Source organism: Ornithorhynchus anatinus, chromosome 7, assembly GCF_004115215.2.
Source record: "Ornithorhynchus anatinus isolate Pmale09 chromosome 7, mOrnAna1.pri.v4, whole genome shotgun sequence".
Taxonomy (NCBI): Eukaryota; Metazoa; Chordata; class Mammalia; order Monotremata; family Ornithorhynchidae; genus Ornithorhynchus; species Ornithorhynchus anatinus.
Genome location: NC_041734.1, coordinates 34,170,438 through 34,185,131, shown reverse-complemented (window position 1 = coordinate 34,185,131; position 14,694 = coordinate 34,170,438). Strand labels below are relative to the sequence as shown.

The window sequence follows — 14,694 nt, the reverse complement described above, 5'->3', positions numbered from 1 at the left end:
TCCAAGCAATGCACATCTTTAAATTAATGGACATCTAAGGTTTCCCTAAGAACAAAGACTTTTAAATTGATCTAATCTTGTCCAACAGACAGCCAGACTCCTGCTTAGGAGGCAGACACCTTTCTTCAAATCTCCACTTTCAACACCCTATTTCTAGGAAGCAAACTGAGAGGGCTCACAGGGGAAGGTTTCCTAGAGAATATCAAGCCTGGTGTAGACAAGATGGAAGTTAAATGAATAGAGCATGCCATTTAGATCAGTGATTCAGTATTTCACTCATTAATTTGATGACTTAATTTGCATAATATGAATAGTTAAGCAATGATATTTATCAAGTGCTTACTATATGCAGATCACTCTGCTAAGCACTTGGGAGAGTATAGTACAACAGAGTTGGTAGACCAGTTCCCTGCCCACAAGAAGCTTACAGTTTAGAAGGGGAGACGGACATTAATATAAATGAATAAATTACAGATATTTAAATAAGTGTTGTGGGGTTGAAGGAGGGGTGAATACCAAGTGCTTAAAGGGTACAGACCCAAGTGCATATGTGATGAAAAAGGGAGAGTGAGTGGGGTAAATGAAGGCTTAGCTGGGGAAGGCCTCTTGGAGGAAATGTGATTTGAGCAAGACTTTGAAGGTTAAGCCCTTACTATGTAGACACAGACTATCGGATCTGACACAATCCCTACCCCACAGTGGGTTCACAGTCTAACTAGGCTTACAGATAAGAAATTGAGGCACAAGGAAGTCAAGTGGCTTGTCCAAAGTCACACAACAGACAAATGGCAGATATGAGGTTAGAACCCTGATCTCTTGATTCCCACCCCAGAGCTCTTTCCTCTAGCCTATGGTATCATATGCTTTCCTGAATTGTTTATCCAGGCCCAGGGCTGAGAGATTCATTCATTATCAGTGTTGAGAAACTGAACTTAGCTTGGCTGGTGAATATGTGCCAAAGGTTTATTTCTTCATTTTTCCCTTTGTTTTCAAGGGCAGTAAAGGTGGTCCAGGTCAACCAGGCATTGTTGGAGAACCAGGGTTGAGAGGCTCACAGGTTAGTCTGTTTTCTGGAACTTGTACTTGATTCTTTACCAGCTCACATACTTAAGAAAACACAACAAAAACCCTTTTTGTTAGTCCCTTTAAGAGTGTGGCCATCGCCTAGTGTTGCTAAGTTTGAAACATTGTCTTTCTGTCTGCTATTCTCACAGTAGTACATACAAGGGCCTATTGCACTCATTCTTTGAACCTTTTGTAACCTGGAAATAATATTTATCCTGACTTTTTACAACTACAGGGTTCTCCTGGCCAACTTGGTCCCCCAGGCGTGATTGGTGAACAAGGAATTCCTGGCCCCAGGGTAAATGTTTCCTTTGATAGATGTTTTGGGAGATTCCATTTATCACAATATTTTCCCTTCATTAGCAACAACAGGGTCAATTGAACACCTACTGTGTGTAGTATTGAGAATTTGGGGAATATAAAATAGAAATGAACATGGGAAACTGCACTTGAGGAGCTTTTCGTTCTAATGGATACGGGACCACTTGTCTGTCAGACATGTATTTATAGAGAGACCTAATGAATGTCCACCCACTCTGAAAGAAGCATAAAAGAACGTAAGCAAGGCGGAGAGAATTTTCTTTTTCTTGGGTATGGTCAGGTTAACAACTTCCTAGAGAGGATGTGGAGGCTCAAAGTCCATTTGTGCCTTACCAGGATGCCATGAAAATAAATTCAATACAATCCTTCTGGGGTTGCAGTTTTAATTGCAAAAAAAATCATATTACATAAATATACCAGGGGGTTATAAGGAATTATTAATGGATCTTGGCTAAAATGCAGATGCTGAAAAGAAGAGAATTAATAATGGGAGGATCTTTTGAGATTAATTGCTTATCATTTTGGCTTTTTGAGTTTGATGCTCTGCTGTCAAATTAAACCCAACTCTCTCTATCTCAGGGAGGTGCCGGAAACCCTGGAGTTCCTGGTGACCGTGGAAGGCCTGGCAGTCTTGGGAGAAAGGTATGTCTTTAACTGGGGAACTCAAGGTAAGGTGGGCACAGGAAGCATTTTGAAGGCCTGGTAAAACAAATCCTCAGACAATGCCGCATCCCAGTTATTAACTGGGAGTCACTTTCTGAGAATGGATCTGCCTAGGACATCCCTATCAGGAAGGGACTGGCTATCTATGAGCAGAAGTTTGGTAAGGAGGCAAAAGAGAAAACAGCTCCAGGCATTGAAAACATTAGGCACAAAAATACAAGGACCAACCTTTTTTGAACGCAGTGTAGCTGGGATTGTTGATCTCACATTGGCTTTTTCGGCCTCCCAGTCAGTCAATCGTATTTATTGAGCACATTCTGTGGGCAGAGTACTGTACTAAGTGCTTGGAAGAGTACACTATAGCAGCAAATGAACACATTCCCTACCCAGGCAGGCAGAGGTGAACTTCACCATCCACGGTGCCTTCAGAAATGGAGAACACTGTGTGTCCTGGAAACAAACAAAAATCTAGAGAAGCAGCATGGCTCAGTGGAAAGAGCCGGGCTTGGGAGTCAGAGGTCATGGGTTCGAATCCCTGCTCTGCCACTTGTCAGCTGTGTGACTGTGGGCAAGTCACTTCACTTCTCTGTGCCTCAGTTCCCTCATCTGTAAAATGGGGATTAACTGTGAGCCTCATGTGGGACGACCCGATTACCCTGTATCTACCCCAGCGCTTAGAACAAGCGCTCTGCACATAGTAAGCGCTTAACAAATACCAACATTATTATTTTTATTATTATTAGTTTAGAAGAATAGAAATTAAATAGAAATCTTCCATTTGAAATTTGCAACCAACACATAGGACCCCTTAACTGAGAGGTTATGTCAACTTTATGCTCAAGTGGGCCCTGTTACTGACCTACAAGATTATTGAGAATAAGTGAAATGTATGGGTTTGGAAGTCAGGAGATGAGGGTTCTAATCCCTGCTCCACTACTTGTCTTCTGTGTGATCTCGGGCAAATCACTTCACTTCTCTGTGCTTCAGTTACCTCATCTGTAAAACGGGAATTGAAACTGTGAGCCCCATGTGGGACAGGGACTGTGTCCAACCTGATTAACCTGTATCTACCCTAGTGCTTAGAACAGCCCTTGACACACAGTAAGTACTTAACAAATACCATCATCATCATTCAAGGCCTTGCCAGGCAAGTGCCCAATTCTACCTGTGCCGTCCACAAAAGCAGGGTCAGCTTGGGATGTCATAAGTAAAGTTAGAATAAGGACAGTGTCCTAAAGAATGTTCTTCAATTCAAGAAACATACTCAGATATGTCTAGAATATCTTCCAAGTGTTTTCATCTCCAGTGCTAAAAACAATATTTTGTGTTTTCATAGATGGCAGTCTTCGGCATTCAGTTTCAGTGTGTTTTTGAAAGAGAAATGCCAACATTTTTTGATTGCTTTGGCAGAAGGCCCATATAAAATGTTAGCTAAGACTCTAAATAGATAATTTTTCAGGCTCTTTTAGCAAAGACAAAGCTATGGTTCTATATGGGTTGTTATTAATCAGTCAGTTGTATTTACCGAGTGCTTACTTTGGGCTAAATGCTTTGGATAATACGGTGCAATAGAGTTAATAGACCTGATCTCTGCCCTTGAGGAGTTTATAGTTTAGAGGGGGAGAGAGACATTAATGTGAATTACATTACATATGTGCACATGAGTACTATGGGTCTGAGGGTTGAATATAGGGAGCATATCCAAGTGCAAGGGTGATGCAGAAGGGAGTGAGAGAAGAGGAAATGAAGTCTTAGTCAGGGAAGGTCTCTTGGAGGAGATGTGCCTTCAATAAGGCTTTGAAGGTGGGGAGAGTGGTTGTCTGTTGGGTATGAAGAGGAATGGCGTTCCAGGCCAGAGGCAGGATATGGGTGGTGAGATAGACTAATGTTATCAATCAATCAATCATACTTATAGAACACCTATTGTGTGCAGAGCACTGTACTAAGTACTGTGGAGAATACAGTGCAATAGAGTTAGTAGCCATGATCTCTGCCCTAGAGGAGCTTACAGTCTAGAGCCCATACTTTGTTTTCATTTCAGGGTGAACCTGGAGAGCCTGGTCCAAAAGGAGGAAATGGTTTTCGTGGTCCTCGGGGAGAAACGGTAAGTTCCCTTTGTTTGGAAACCAATAAGTCCCTTATCTCTTCATTATTAACCAAAGAAGTTGAAGATATCCTTTGGGAAATGTATATATATATATATCCATATATTTATCACTGATGGAATAATCTTGTTTAGGTTGGCAATTTCATGACTCTGATGGTTTCTCCAGGCCAGTCTTGAAAATCATCTTTTAAGAGTTATAATACTTGGTAAACATTTGAATAAGGCTTTAGTCATAGAAAAAAAATAAGTACAGGATTTTTTGGAATATAGTGGAATTTGATTGAGAGGTTACTTCTGTGAAGGAAAGTTTCCTTTTAAATGGTTTCAAACACCAGAAATAAAGATTTTTTAAAAATTTAATGATAGATTTTAAAGATATTCCCTAGTTTTATATCAAATTTTCCTGAAAAGTTAGAAAATGCTGCAGGGTACATAAAGATAATTTGAAGTTCCTTTTTAAAAGTTGCATGCGAATGGAGAATTGCAAAAATTTTAGAATTTAAGACTTTTGAATGTTTATTGAACTTTTAATTTCATCCTAACTGCATGTTGAAGTTTCTTGTCCTGTGCTCTTGTGTAAGATTTCAGAAGTACACAGAAGACAAGTCTTTAAGTCTACTCACAGTATTAAAAGAAACTAATTCGAGTTTCTCATCAGTGAGTTCCCTTAATGATACAGTGGCAGCCACAAAAGGATGATCATTCAAATTTGTTTGGACTTGGGGAAAATAAATGTGGTATCCCCATAAAACAGAAAATAATAGAGAACATTACATATTTTTTTCCTAGAATTGAAAACAGATTCTTGTGGTTTCTGTTTAGCAGTGATTTGCTCGTTCTCTCACTTTTTTCCTCACTATTCTTAACTGAGATGCTTTTTTCAAATGTGAATATGTGAATGAATCTCCTAAATATCCTGCACCTCACTTGATAATTCCCCTTTTGCACTTACTAGGGTGAAGATGGGCGTGATGGAGTGGGTAGTGAAGGGCGTAAAGGCAAAAAGGTATGTAACTGCTATCTAAGTCTCATGAATGTCCACATTTATTTAGATGGGGGCTGGTTCCTGATAAAGACACAAGCCAAAACACTCGTGCTTTGTCTAGGTGTGATAGACACAAACACAGAGAGTGGAGGAAGATGGCTAGGCATTATAGGGAGGGAGAGGAAAACTAAGGAGAGGAGGAAATAATAATTATTATTGTTATTATTTAGGAGGGGGTTGGAAGGGAAGGAGAAAGAGGCTTGGCAGGGCTAGGCCTAAAGTACGGTCTTTCAGTATTGAACACTCTTCTGGTCCTTCTCCTGGAAGAATAAATGCCAAAATATTGGCATTGAAAATCTGATATGTGAGTGGGAGGGCAGCCACCTGCCAAAATCATTTTTTTCATAGTCCCAACAAGGCTGCTGCAAGCAGGATGGGGATACACAGTCCTCATCCCCCAGGCCCTTGTCTTTCCAACTCATTTTCACCTAGAAGGTATGAGCCAATCAGAATGCTCACAGGCAATCACCCAGATGACAAAATGTTCTCTCTTCCATGTATGGAGGGCAACCAGAATCACTCCTAAGAAGCAGGGAAGCAGTTTGGTCTAGTGGAAATAACAGGCCTGGGAATCAGAGGATCTAGGTTCTAAACCTGGCACTGCCAGGTGCCTGCTGCGTGACCTTGGGAAAGTCATTTAACTTCTCTGAGTCTGTTTCCTCATCTGAAAATGGAGATTCAATATATGTTCTCTCTTCTACTTAGACTGTGGGCCCCATGGGGGACAGGGACTGTGTCCGACCTGATTAACAAGTATCAACCTCAGTGCTTGGAATGGTGCTTGCCTCCAACGGCACCAGCATGGTGATTAGGTATCCAACAGCTACTTGCATTTCAAATGAAATGTCTCTCCAATGAAAAGTTTGCTGTCATTTAGCCCTTTTCTTAGATTGACTAGAGAAAAGTCAGCTCTACTGCCATGGCACCCAGTGATTTTCTGAGGTAGATGACAAATAGTACTTTCTGCCTTCAGGAGCACATTTCCTCAAGCAGCCTTCAATTTGAACCAGATCTTAATTTGTTTCTTTACACTTGCAGGGTGAGATGGGCTTCCCTGGATACCCGGGTCCAAAGGTAGGGTTGCTCCTCCAGTCTTTTAATGATCTTTTAAGGATATATTGATGTTACTTTAACTGTTGCTCACTCTGCTTCCTTACTAGGGTGCCCCTGGTGATAGAGGTGGGGAAGGAGGCCCTGGACCAAAAGGAAACAGAGGTCGTCGGGTGAGTTTGAATGTGTAAAAGCTAGCCATCCAACAATTTTAACTGAATACAAGCTGCCCAAGTGCCCATACTTGGCCGTTTTGGGCAGCCTGGCTGAGGGTCCAGAACTGCCATGGCAGTGAGAAACCCCAGAGGGCTTCAGTATCTGCATAGCTTCCCTGCCTGGACCAGCTGTGATTGAGTAGGATCTGCTGGGCTTGGGGACAGAGGTGAGCGGAGCCTCTGTCCTAGCTTGGAATCCAGTGATGGTGGTGGTGGAGGCAGCAAAGGAACTTACTACCTGACAGGAAAGGATAACAAATACCCTCTTCCCTTGCTCAAAAGGCTATGGGGAGGCAGGGCTTCACTCTGTCTTGTCAATCTCTGGGGTTGGTAACCCCTCACCTCACGAAGTTGGTCCCCATGGCTCAGGACATGATTCTTCTAATATTGTCAAATAGCCTTAAATTCCCATGACCAAACAATAATCACAATTAGGAGTTGAATGGATATCAAAAGTCAGCTAATAAAAATCCAAAATAAATGATAAAAAAGAAAGATGAACATATTTATTACCAGGAAATCCACTTCGATTTTATAAGAAAATCAACACTGTGGGGTTCAACCCAGCACATTCAGTTGTTTTGTTTTTTTGTCTGTCTACCCCATTTAGACTGTGAGCCCATTGTTGGGCAGGGAGTGTCTCTATATGTTGTCAAATTGTACGTTCCAAGCACTTAATACAGTGCTCTGCACATAGTAAGCACTCAATAAATACGATTGAATTGAATGAATGAATTCAGTTGATGTGTAAAGGATGTTTTAATTGGTTCAATCTGGAGACACTCGCAGGAATTTATTTCCATGTGTGTGTCTCAAGCCCATGGAATCAAAACTCCAAAGGACTTTCAAAGGTTTGGAATTCTGCCCAAGGGAGGGTGGTTGAGTAATCCCTGATCTGTTCTTTTCTAGGGAAATGCTGGGGAACCAGGACCAGTTGGGCAAAAAGGAGATCCAGGCTATCCAGGATCAGCTGTAAGTTCAATTAAGAGGTTCCTTCTGACTCATTAATGTCAGTGTGTCTCTTCATAAACTTTACCAGAAGTGTCTGCTTTTGTGGTGGTGACGAGGTCCACACATTCCAGCCTATTTCCCCTTTCACAATGTTCCAGGAGATGGGAAAAGGCTGAATCAGAAACTCACATCACTTAGAGTAGTGTGAAACCCATTGTGATTCCAGCTGCATCACCCTTATTATATCCTTTTATGTCTAGATCTTTATTTGAGGTGAGGACTGTTGCACATTATGTGAATTGGATTCATTATCTCAGGCCCTGTGACCTAGCACCCTCTAGACTGTAAACACTCCTTAGGCAGGGAATATGCCTGTAATATGGTTGTATTATATTCTCCCAAGCACTTACAACAGTCCTCTGCACACAGTAAGTGCTCAATAAATATGATTAATTGATTGGTAGACCCCACCTCCATCCACCTAGTAAGTTGCAGAGTCCTGCTTGGGTTGTAGACTGGAAGCTTTTTGTGGGCAGAGATCACATCTACCAACTCTATTATACTGTACTTTCTCAAGCACATAGTTCAGTGCTCCAGACACAAGACACATTCAATAAGTATCATGGTCTGATTGATTCATTCATTCCTTCATTCCTTTGGAGCCAATGACCTTGGAGAGGGAGGGTCTACTGAACCAGCAAGTAAATTCCATTCTTTAAACATGTGCCACCCTTGTCTCCCCTTCCCACCAAAGCCTTTGCTAGTCAAAGTGGGTTGCATATAGTGAACGGTCCTCAGGATATGCATGGCAAGAGTGAATCTAGTATGTTCTTTGGGAAATTATTTTGTGGTGGAGAGTTAGCTACTTCCCCTTTGAATTTGCTGTTTCTGATCTTCCTTGTAATAGAAATGCTCTTAGACAGTCACAACAAATATGTGGTTCTGACATGTTCAGCTTGGATTCAGTGGCCAGAAGGCAAGAGCTTCTCAGTCCTTCCTCTGTGGTGAATGGAACTGCTCAAAGAGATGATTTACACTGAGGGAAGGCCACTTTAATTCCCAAAACATGCTTTCCTTGGTCAGACTTTTCGTGTGGTTGTGGCTAATGGAAAACTTAGGAGCATTAGCGCTAATCCTGAAAGTGAACTGCCAGAGGAGAGAAATCATCACACTCAATGGTGCAACTTGCTCAGTCACTCATTAGTACTCAAAAAGTTTTACAGAAGAGAGTGCTCCATTTCACACCAAACCATATTTGACAAGCCAAAAATGGAAATATTTGGCCGTGGAAAAGAAAACTTTAAATTTTCCTTGAGAACTTGGAAAGGTAAACTAGGAAGCATTTGTAATTTTATGTCTTTCCTCTTTTGCTTCAACCAGGGACTTAAAGGCAACCGGGGAGACTCAACAGACGTAAGTTAACTATAACCTCAGCATTAGCCATTTGTTATTTGAAAACATTTTTTTCACCATCTCACCTACATTTGTTTAAATTTTTTAAAGCAATGCAGCCTTATCCAGAGCATTAAAGATAAATGCCGTAAGTACACATCTTTTCTGTGATATCTGGCAACTATCCTTTGCATTTGTGAATCTCAATTACTAAAGGCATAATTTCAAACCACTTTTGTTTTCTCTTTACAGCTTGCTGCTACGGTGAGTATATTGAAATAAATGCTTTTCTGGTCTTGCTCTTTTTTAATCACTAAAAAGAATGATTTGGAAAAACACCCATTTTCTACAGGGCCTAAGGAATGCCCCGTCTACCCAACGGAGCTGGCCTTTGCTTTGGACACCTCTGCGGGTGTCAACCAAGATGCCTTCCGGAGGATGAGGGAAGTCTTGTTGAGAATCGTTGAGAATTTAACCATTGCTGAGAGTAATTGTCCTCGGGGTGCCCGGGTTGCTGTCGTGACCTACAACAACGAAGTGACCACGGAGGTCCGCTTTGCCGACTCCAAGAGGAAGTCTGTCCTATTGCAGAAGATCCAGAACCTTCAAGGAGCTTTCACCTCCAAGCAACGTAGCCTGGAGACAGTCATGTCGTTTGTGGCCAGGAACACCTTCAAGCGGGCCCGCAGCGGATTTCTCATGAGGAAAGTGGCTGTCTTCTTCACCAACGGACCCACCAAGGCATCACCTCAGCTCAATGAGGCCATTCTGAAATTGTACGATGAGGGAATCACACCTCTTTTCCTTACCAACAGGGAAGATAGGACACTCAAGAATGCCTTGCAGGTTTGTAACTGGCTATTTTTTTGGCTGTGGGGAGAGAGAGGCTGTCAATCAATCAATCAATTGCATTTATTGAACACTTACTGTGTGCAGAGCACTGTTCTAAGCGCTTGGGAGAGTACAGTATATTAATGTAACAGACACATTCCTGTCCCACAACAAGCTGACATTCTAGAGGGGTGATTAACAGTAAGTACTGAGCTCATGCATTCATTCATTCATTCAATAGTATTTATTGAGCGCTTACTATGTGCAGAGCACTGTACTAAGCGCTTGGAATGAATAAGTCGGCAACAGATAGAGACAGTCACTGCCGTTTGACGGGCTTACAGTCTAATCGGGGGAGACAGACAGACAAGAACAATGGCAATAAATAGAGTCAAGGGGAAGAACATCTCGAAAACAATGGCAACTAAATAGAATCAAGGCGATGTACATTTCATTAACAAAATGAATAGGGTAATGAAAATATATACAGTTGAGCAGACGAGTACAGTGCTGAGGGGATGGGAAGGTAGAGGGGGAGGAGCAGAGGGAAATCGGGGGAAAAGAGGGTTAAGCTGTGGAGAGGTGAAGGGGGGGCAGTAGAGGGAGTAGAGGGAGAAGGGGAGCTCAGTCTGGGAAGGCCTCTTGGAGGAGGTGAGTTTTAAGTAGGGTTTTGAAGAGGGGAAGAGAATCAGTTTGGCGGAGGTGAGGAGGGAGGGCATTCCAGGACTGCGGGAGGACGTGACCCAGGGGTCGACAGCGGGATAGGCGAGACCGAGGGACGGTGAGGAGGTGGGCGGCAGAGGAGTGGAGTGTGCGGGGTGGGCAGTAGAAAGAGAGAAGGGAGGAGAGGTAGGAAGGAGCAAGGTGATGTAGAGCCTTGAAGCCTAGAGTAAGGAATTTTTGTTTGGAGCGGAGGTTGATAGGCAACCACTGGAGGTGTTTAAGAAGGGGAGTGACATGCCCAGAGCGTTTCTGCAGGAAGATGAGCCGGGCAGCGGAGTGAAGAATAGACTGGAGCGGGGCGAGAGAAGAGGAAGGGAGATCAGAGAGAAGGCTGACATAGTAGTTTAGCCGGGATATAACAAGAGCCTGTAGCAGTAAGTACCAAGCACTGTCCTGGGTGTGTGTAGTGTCCAGACCACTGGACTAGGCACTTTGGGAGTATGCCTAAGAAGTAAAGATATGATCCCTCTCCTTGAAGAGCTTACAATCCAAGGTGGGAGACGGTTGACATAAGCCAACAAAGATACAAGGGATCCCATGGACATGCCTTGGGCCTGATTTTACATGGACCCATCCAAAATGGGCCATTCAGGAATAAAAAAATCATTGGCATTTTAAGGGGGCATTGTTTTGAGGAAGATTACTATATAATCAAGATGCCCCGACTGAGTATTGTAACTGAACTTTGTTACTGGATTTCAGCAGAAGTTGTGAGGAGTTTTTGAAATCTATTAAGGAGGCGATTCAGTGCTTTCTGCTTAAGTTGCCAGCTTTCACATGACTTTCCCCCCTCTTCAAAGGCCATCTTTCCCTCACATGTCCTAACTTCATCCAGGCCCTTTTACACACACACACTCACATACACGTAAACACCCCCACCTCCTGTACCTCCCCTCCTCCGCCCACCACATTCAACTGTCCTGCAGGTGGAGTAGAGAATTTAGGCGGGTGTAGCAGGTGACAAGAGGAACCATTTTCTATAATGACTCAGAGCTTGAGACCCAAACAAGATCCCCTCTTCTCATCTGCTTCTATTATCTACTTTCTGCAATCAGTCAAGCAATCAGTTGTATTTAATGAGTGCTTACTAAGTGGAGAACATTGTAATAACAATGGTATAACATGGTAATAACAATGTAATAACATTGATATAACAATATAACAGGTATTTACCCCACCCACAATTAAACTTACAGTCTAGAGGTATCCTTGTTGGAAACTTTAGTCCTAGACTATAAGCCTAATAATAATGTTGGTATTTGTTAAGCACTTACTATGTGCAGAGCACTGTTCTAAGCGCTGGGGTAAACACAGGGAAATCAGGTTATCCCACGTGGGGCTCACAGTCTTAATCCCCATTTTACAGATGAGGGAACTGAGGCACAGAGAAGTTAAGTGACTTGCCCACAGTCACACAGCTGACAAGTGGCAGAGCTGGGATTCGAACTCATGAGCCCTGACTCCAAAGCCCGTGCTCTTTCCACTGCGCCACGCTGCTTCTCAATTGTGCCTATTGTGGGCAGGGAACATGTCTACCAATTCTGTTGTAATGTACTCCCCAACAGCATAGAACAGTGCTCTGCACAGAGTAAGCATTCAGTAAACACCATGATTGATTGATTGATTAAGAAAATTAAAGGTTAATTTTGAGACAGTTTTTGCCTCAGAAGTCCCAGGAATATTCTATAAAGGAAATATTGTATAATGTTTCAGAATAAACTCTTCTTTTTTTCTGTCTCAACCAGATTAATAACACTGCAGTGGGAGATGCCATTATCTTAACTAGCAGAGACTATAGTGAGACCCTGAAGAAAATCCTGACTTGTCACATTTGTTTGGGTAAGGTGTTGAAAGGTAGCCATTTGCAACTCAGAAAAATGGGGCAGAGTAGAACAATACAGACAGCAATTCGACAGGATATTTTGTTTACTAGTAAAGGTTTGGATTACAAATTCTAAAGATATCTTGTAATTGATCACACCTTTCCTCTGAGGACAAGAGAAAGTTAAATGGACTCTTTAATGGGTTCAATCTGCTGTAAACAGAAAGTTGCTTATCGACTGATTTGCTATAGCAAATTACATTTTATGCCCAAAAAATGTGCCTACAGAAGAAATCCAATGACTATATGATTAAGTAAATGTCCTCTGTGATCTTAATGAGAAAGAATCCCCATGTGCTCTCCAAATTCAACAGCCTATCTGGTTTTACTTTCCAGACATATGTGACCCTCATGAGTCCTGTGGATTTGGTGGCCAAAGACTTTCCTTCCGGGACAGGAGGTCCGCTGGTACTAATGTAGACCTCGATGTGGCATTCATCTTGGATAGCTCTGACACCACCACACCTTTCCAGTTTAATGAGATGAAGAAGTACATTGCCTATACAGTGAAACAACTAGAACTCAGTCCTAATCCTAAATCATCCCATCTCCTTGCAAGAGTGGCTGTCCTGCAACACGCGCCCTATGAGTACGAAAGGAATTCCAGCACACTGCCAGTGAAAGTTGAATTGTCCTTGACAGATTACGGCTCCAGAGATAAATTGGTGGATTTCCTCAGTAACAAGATGACCCAACTACATGGAACGAGGGCTCTTGGCAGTGCAATCGATTTCACGATAGAAACCGTTTTTGAAAGTGTACCTAACCCCAGGGATCTGAAAGTCTTGATTCTGATGTTAACAGGAGAAGTAAAAAAGCAGGAACTGGAGTCTCTCCAAAGAGTTATCATTGATGCTAAGTGCAAAGGTTATTTCTTTGTGATCTTGGGCATTGGCAGGAAGGTGAATGTCAAGGATATCTACAGCTTGTCCAGTGAACCCAATGATGTCTTCTTCAAATTAGCTGATAAACCCACTGAGCTCAATGAAGAAACCTTATTGCGTTTTAGTAGACTGCTGCCGTCATTCATTAGCAGTAAGTTTTTCACTTGGTCCTGAAGGGTGGGCATTATGGACCCAAAACAATGGTGTATGGATATGATAAATACTGGAAAGTGATTCAATAGATAGGGTTACTCTGTGTGTTTTTATTTTTAAAAGGTCACTTTGATCTATCAGTAAGGCTTACAGAGTATTCACTGAGTGCTAAATGCTCTACAAAGCCCCAGTGAGAATATGACTAGCAACACCCACATTCCCTACCTTCAAGTTGATGACAATCTAATGAAAATCTTACAGATGAAAACCACTTCCTCATTTTGATTCATTGATTTGGCCAGTTTACTACATCACCTGCTTTGAGGGTCAGATTGGAAATGTCTCACCCAACAAGGCCTTTAGCATACCAATGCCCGTAATGGACATTCACAATAATAATAATAGTAATTACGGTATTTGTTAAGTGCTAACTAAGTGCCAAGCACTGTTTGAGGCACTGGAGTAGATATAAGGTAATCTGGTTGTCCCATGTGGGGCTCACAGTCTTAATCTGTATTTAACAGATGAGGTAACTGAGACACAGAGAAGTAAAGTGATTTGCCCGAAGTCACACAGCAGAAAAGTGGCAGATCCAGAATTCGAACCCAGGTCTTCTGACTCCCAGGCCTAGGTCAAATTTTCTGCTATTTCTCATGGCCTGGGTCAATTAATCAATTCTTTCATTCTTGTGTTTTCCCGGTGGATACTAAACTTTAACATTAAAAGTTGTTCACTGCTTTATGTTTTTGGAAAAGACAAGATAAAATGGGGAACTTGGCAAAAAATATTTGCAATTAAATTGTTTACACTGGAGAAACAAACTAAAAAGGGTGATTTCCAGAAGATGGTTTATGAAACATTTCACAGGGGAAATTTTAAAGAAATGTTAGTCCACCTAATTTTAGTTTTTCCATTACAGCCCAGCACATTTGATGACCCAATCACTCCTTTGAGCAGTAAGGGTGGGGTCTAAGGTACTTACCATAGGAGTAGGTGAACTGGACTGACTTTTAACTCAGTGGAAGTAAAATAGTCATATGTCACCCCACTATTTCATCTCAGATGGTGATCAGATCACCCCCTCAATCCTCATTCCTTTCCTGGGCCTCTCCCACTCTTCCTTCTCTTCTCCCCTCCACATTTTAAGCTTTCTCCCCCTCCACTGCTGCTTTTAATTTTTTTCTCCCATTTCCCTATAAGTCTTGGGCATTCCCTACCCCCATATCTACTTTTTATGGTCCTCCATCTCCTCTCCTGCCTGGTGTCACATTAACTTTTTTTTAAACTTGATTCAATGCTGAAGCCAAATCAGTCCCTTCCCTGAATACAATTCTTGGGGCTGTCATAACTGCCGAAAATGAGCTGTGGCTGGGCGATATGGAGGGGGGAGGAAGGGACTACTGTGATCTCCC

At 42.2% G+C, this 14,694-nt stretch overlaps 1 protein-coding gene across 9 annotated transcripts in view; it reads left to right on the top strand.

The window, feature by feature from the left end:
• The window catches only part of COL6A3 (collagen type VI alpha 3 chain), a 117,239-nt gene that overhangs the window by 81,322 nt on the left and 21,223 nt on the right, over positions 1-14,694 (top strand). For all 9 annotated transcript variants that reach the window (XM_029069575.2, XM_029069572.2, XM_029069571.2 and 6 more), the window contains 14 exons: positions 995-1,057; positions 1,301-1,363; positions 1,966-2,028; positions 4,091-4,153; positions 5,112-5,162; positions 6,240-6,275; positions 6,362-6,424; positions 7,376-7,438; positions 8,798-8,830; positions 8,921-8,957; positions 9,062-9,073; positions 9,162-9,655; positions 12,109-12,202; positions 12,582-13,280. In XM_029069575.2, the coding sequence (XP_028925408.1) occupies positions 995-1,057; positions 1,301-1,363; positions 1,966-2,028; positions 4,091-4,153; positions 5,112-5,162; positions 6,240-6,275; positions 6,362-6,424; positions 7,376-7,438; positions 8,798-8,830; positions 8,921-8,957; positions 9,062-9,073; positions 9,162-9,655; positions 12,109-12,202; positions 12,582-13,280 (1,834 nt within the window). The remainder of the gene's footprint in view (positions 1-994; positions 1,058-1,300; positions 1,364-1,965; positions 2,029-4,090; positions 4,154-5,111; positions 5,163-6,239; positions 6,276-6,361; positions 6,425-7,375; positions 7,439-8,797; positions 8,831-8,920; positions 8,958-9,061; positions 9,074-9,161; positions 9,656-12,108; positions 12,203-12,581; positions 13,281-14,694) is intronic.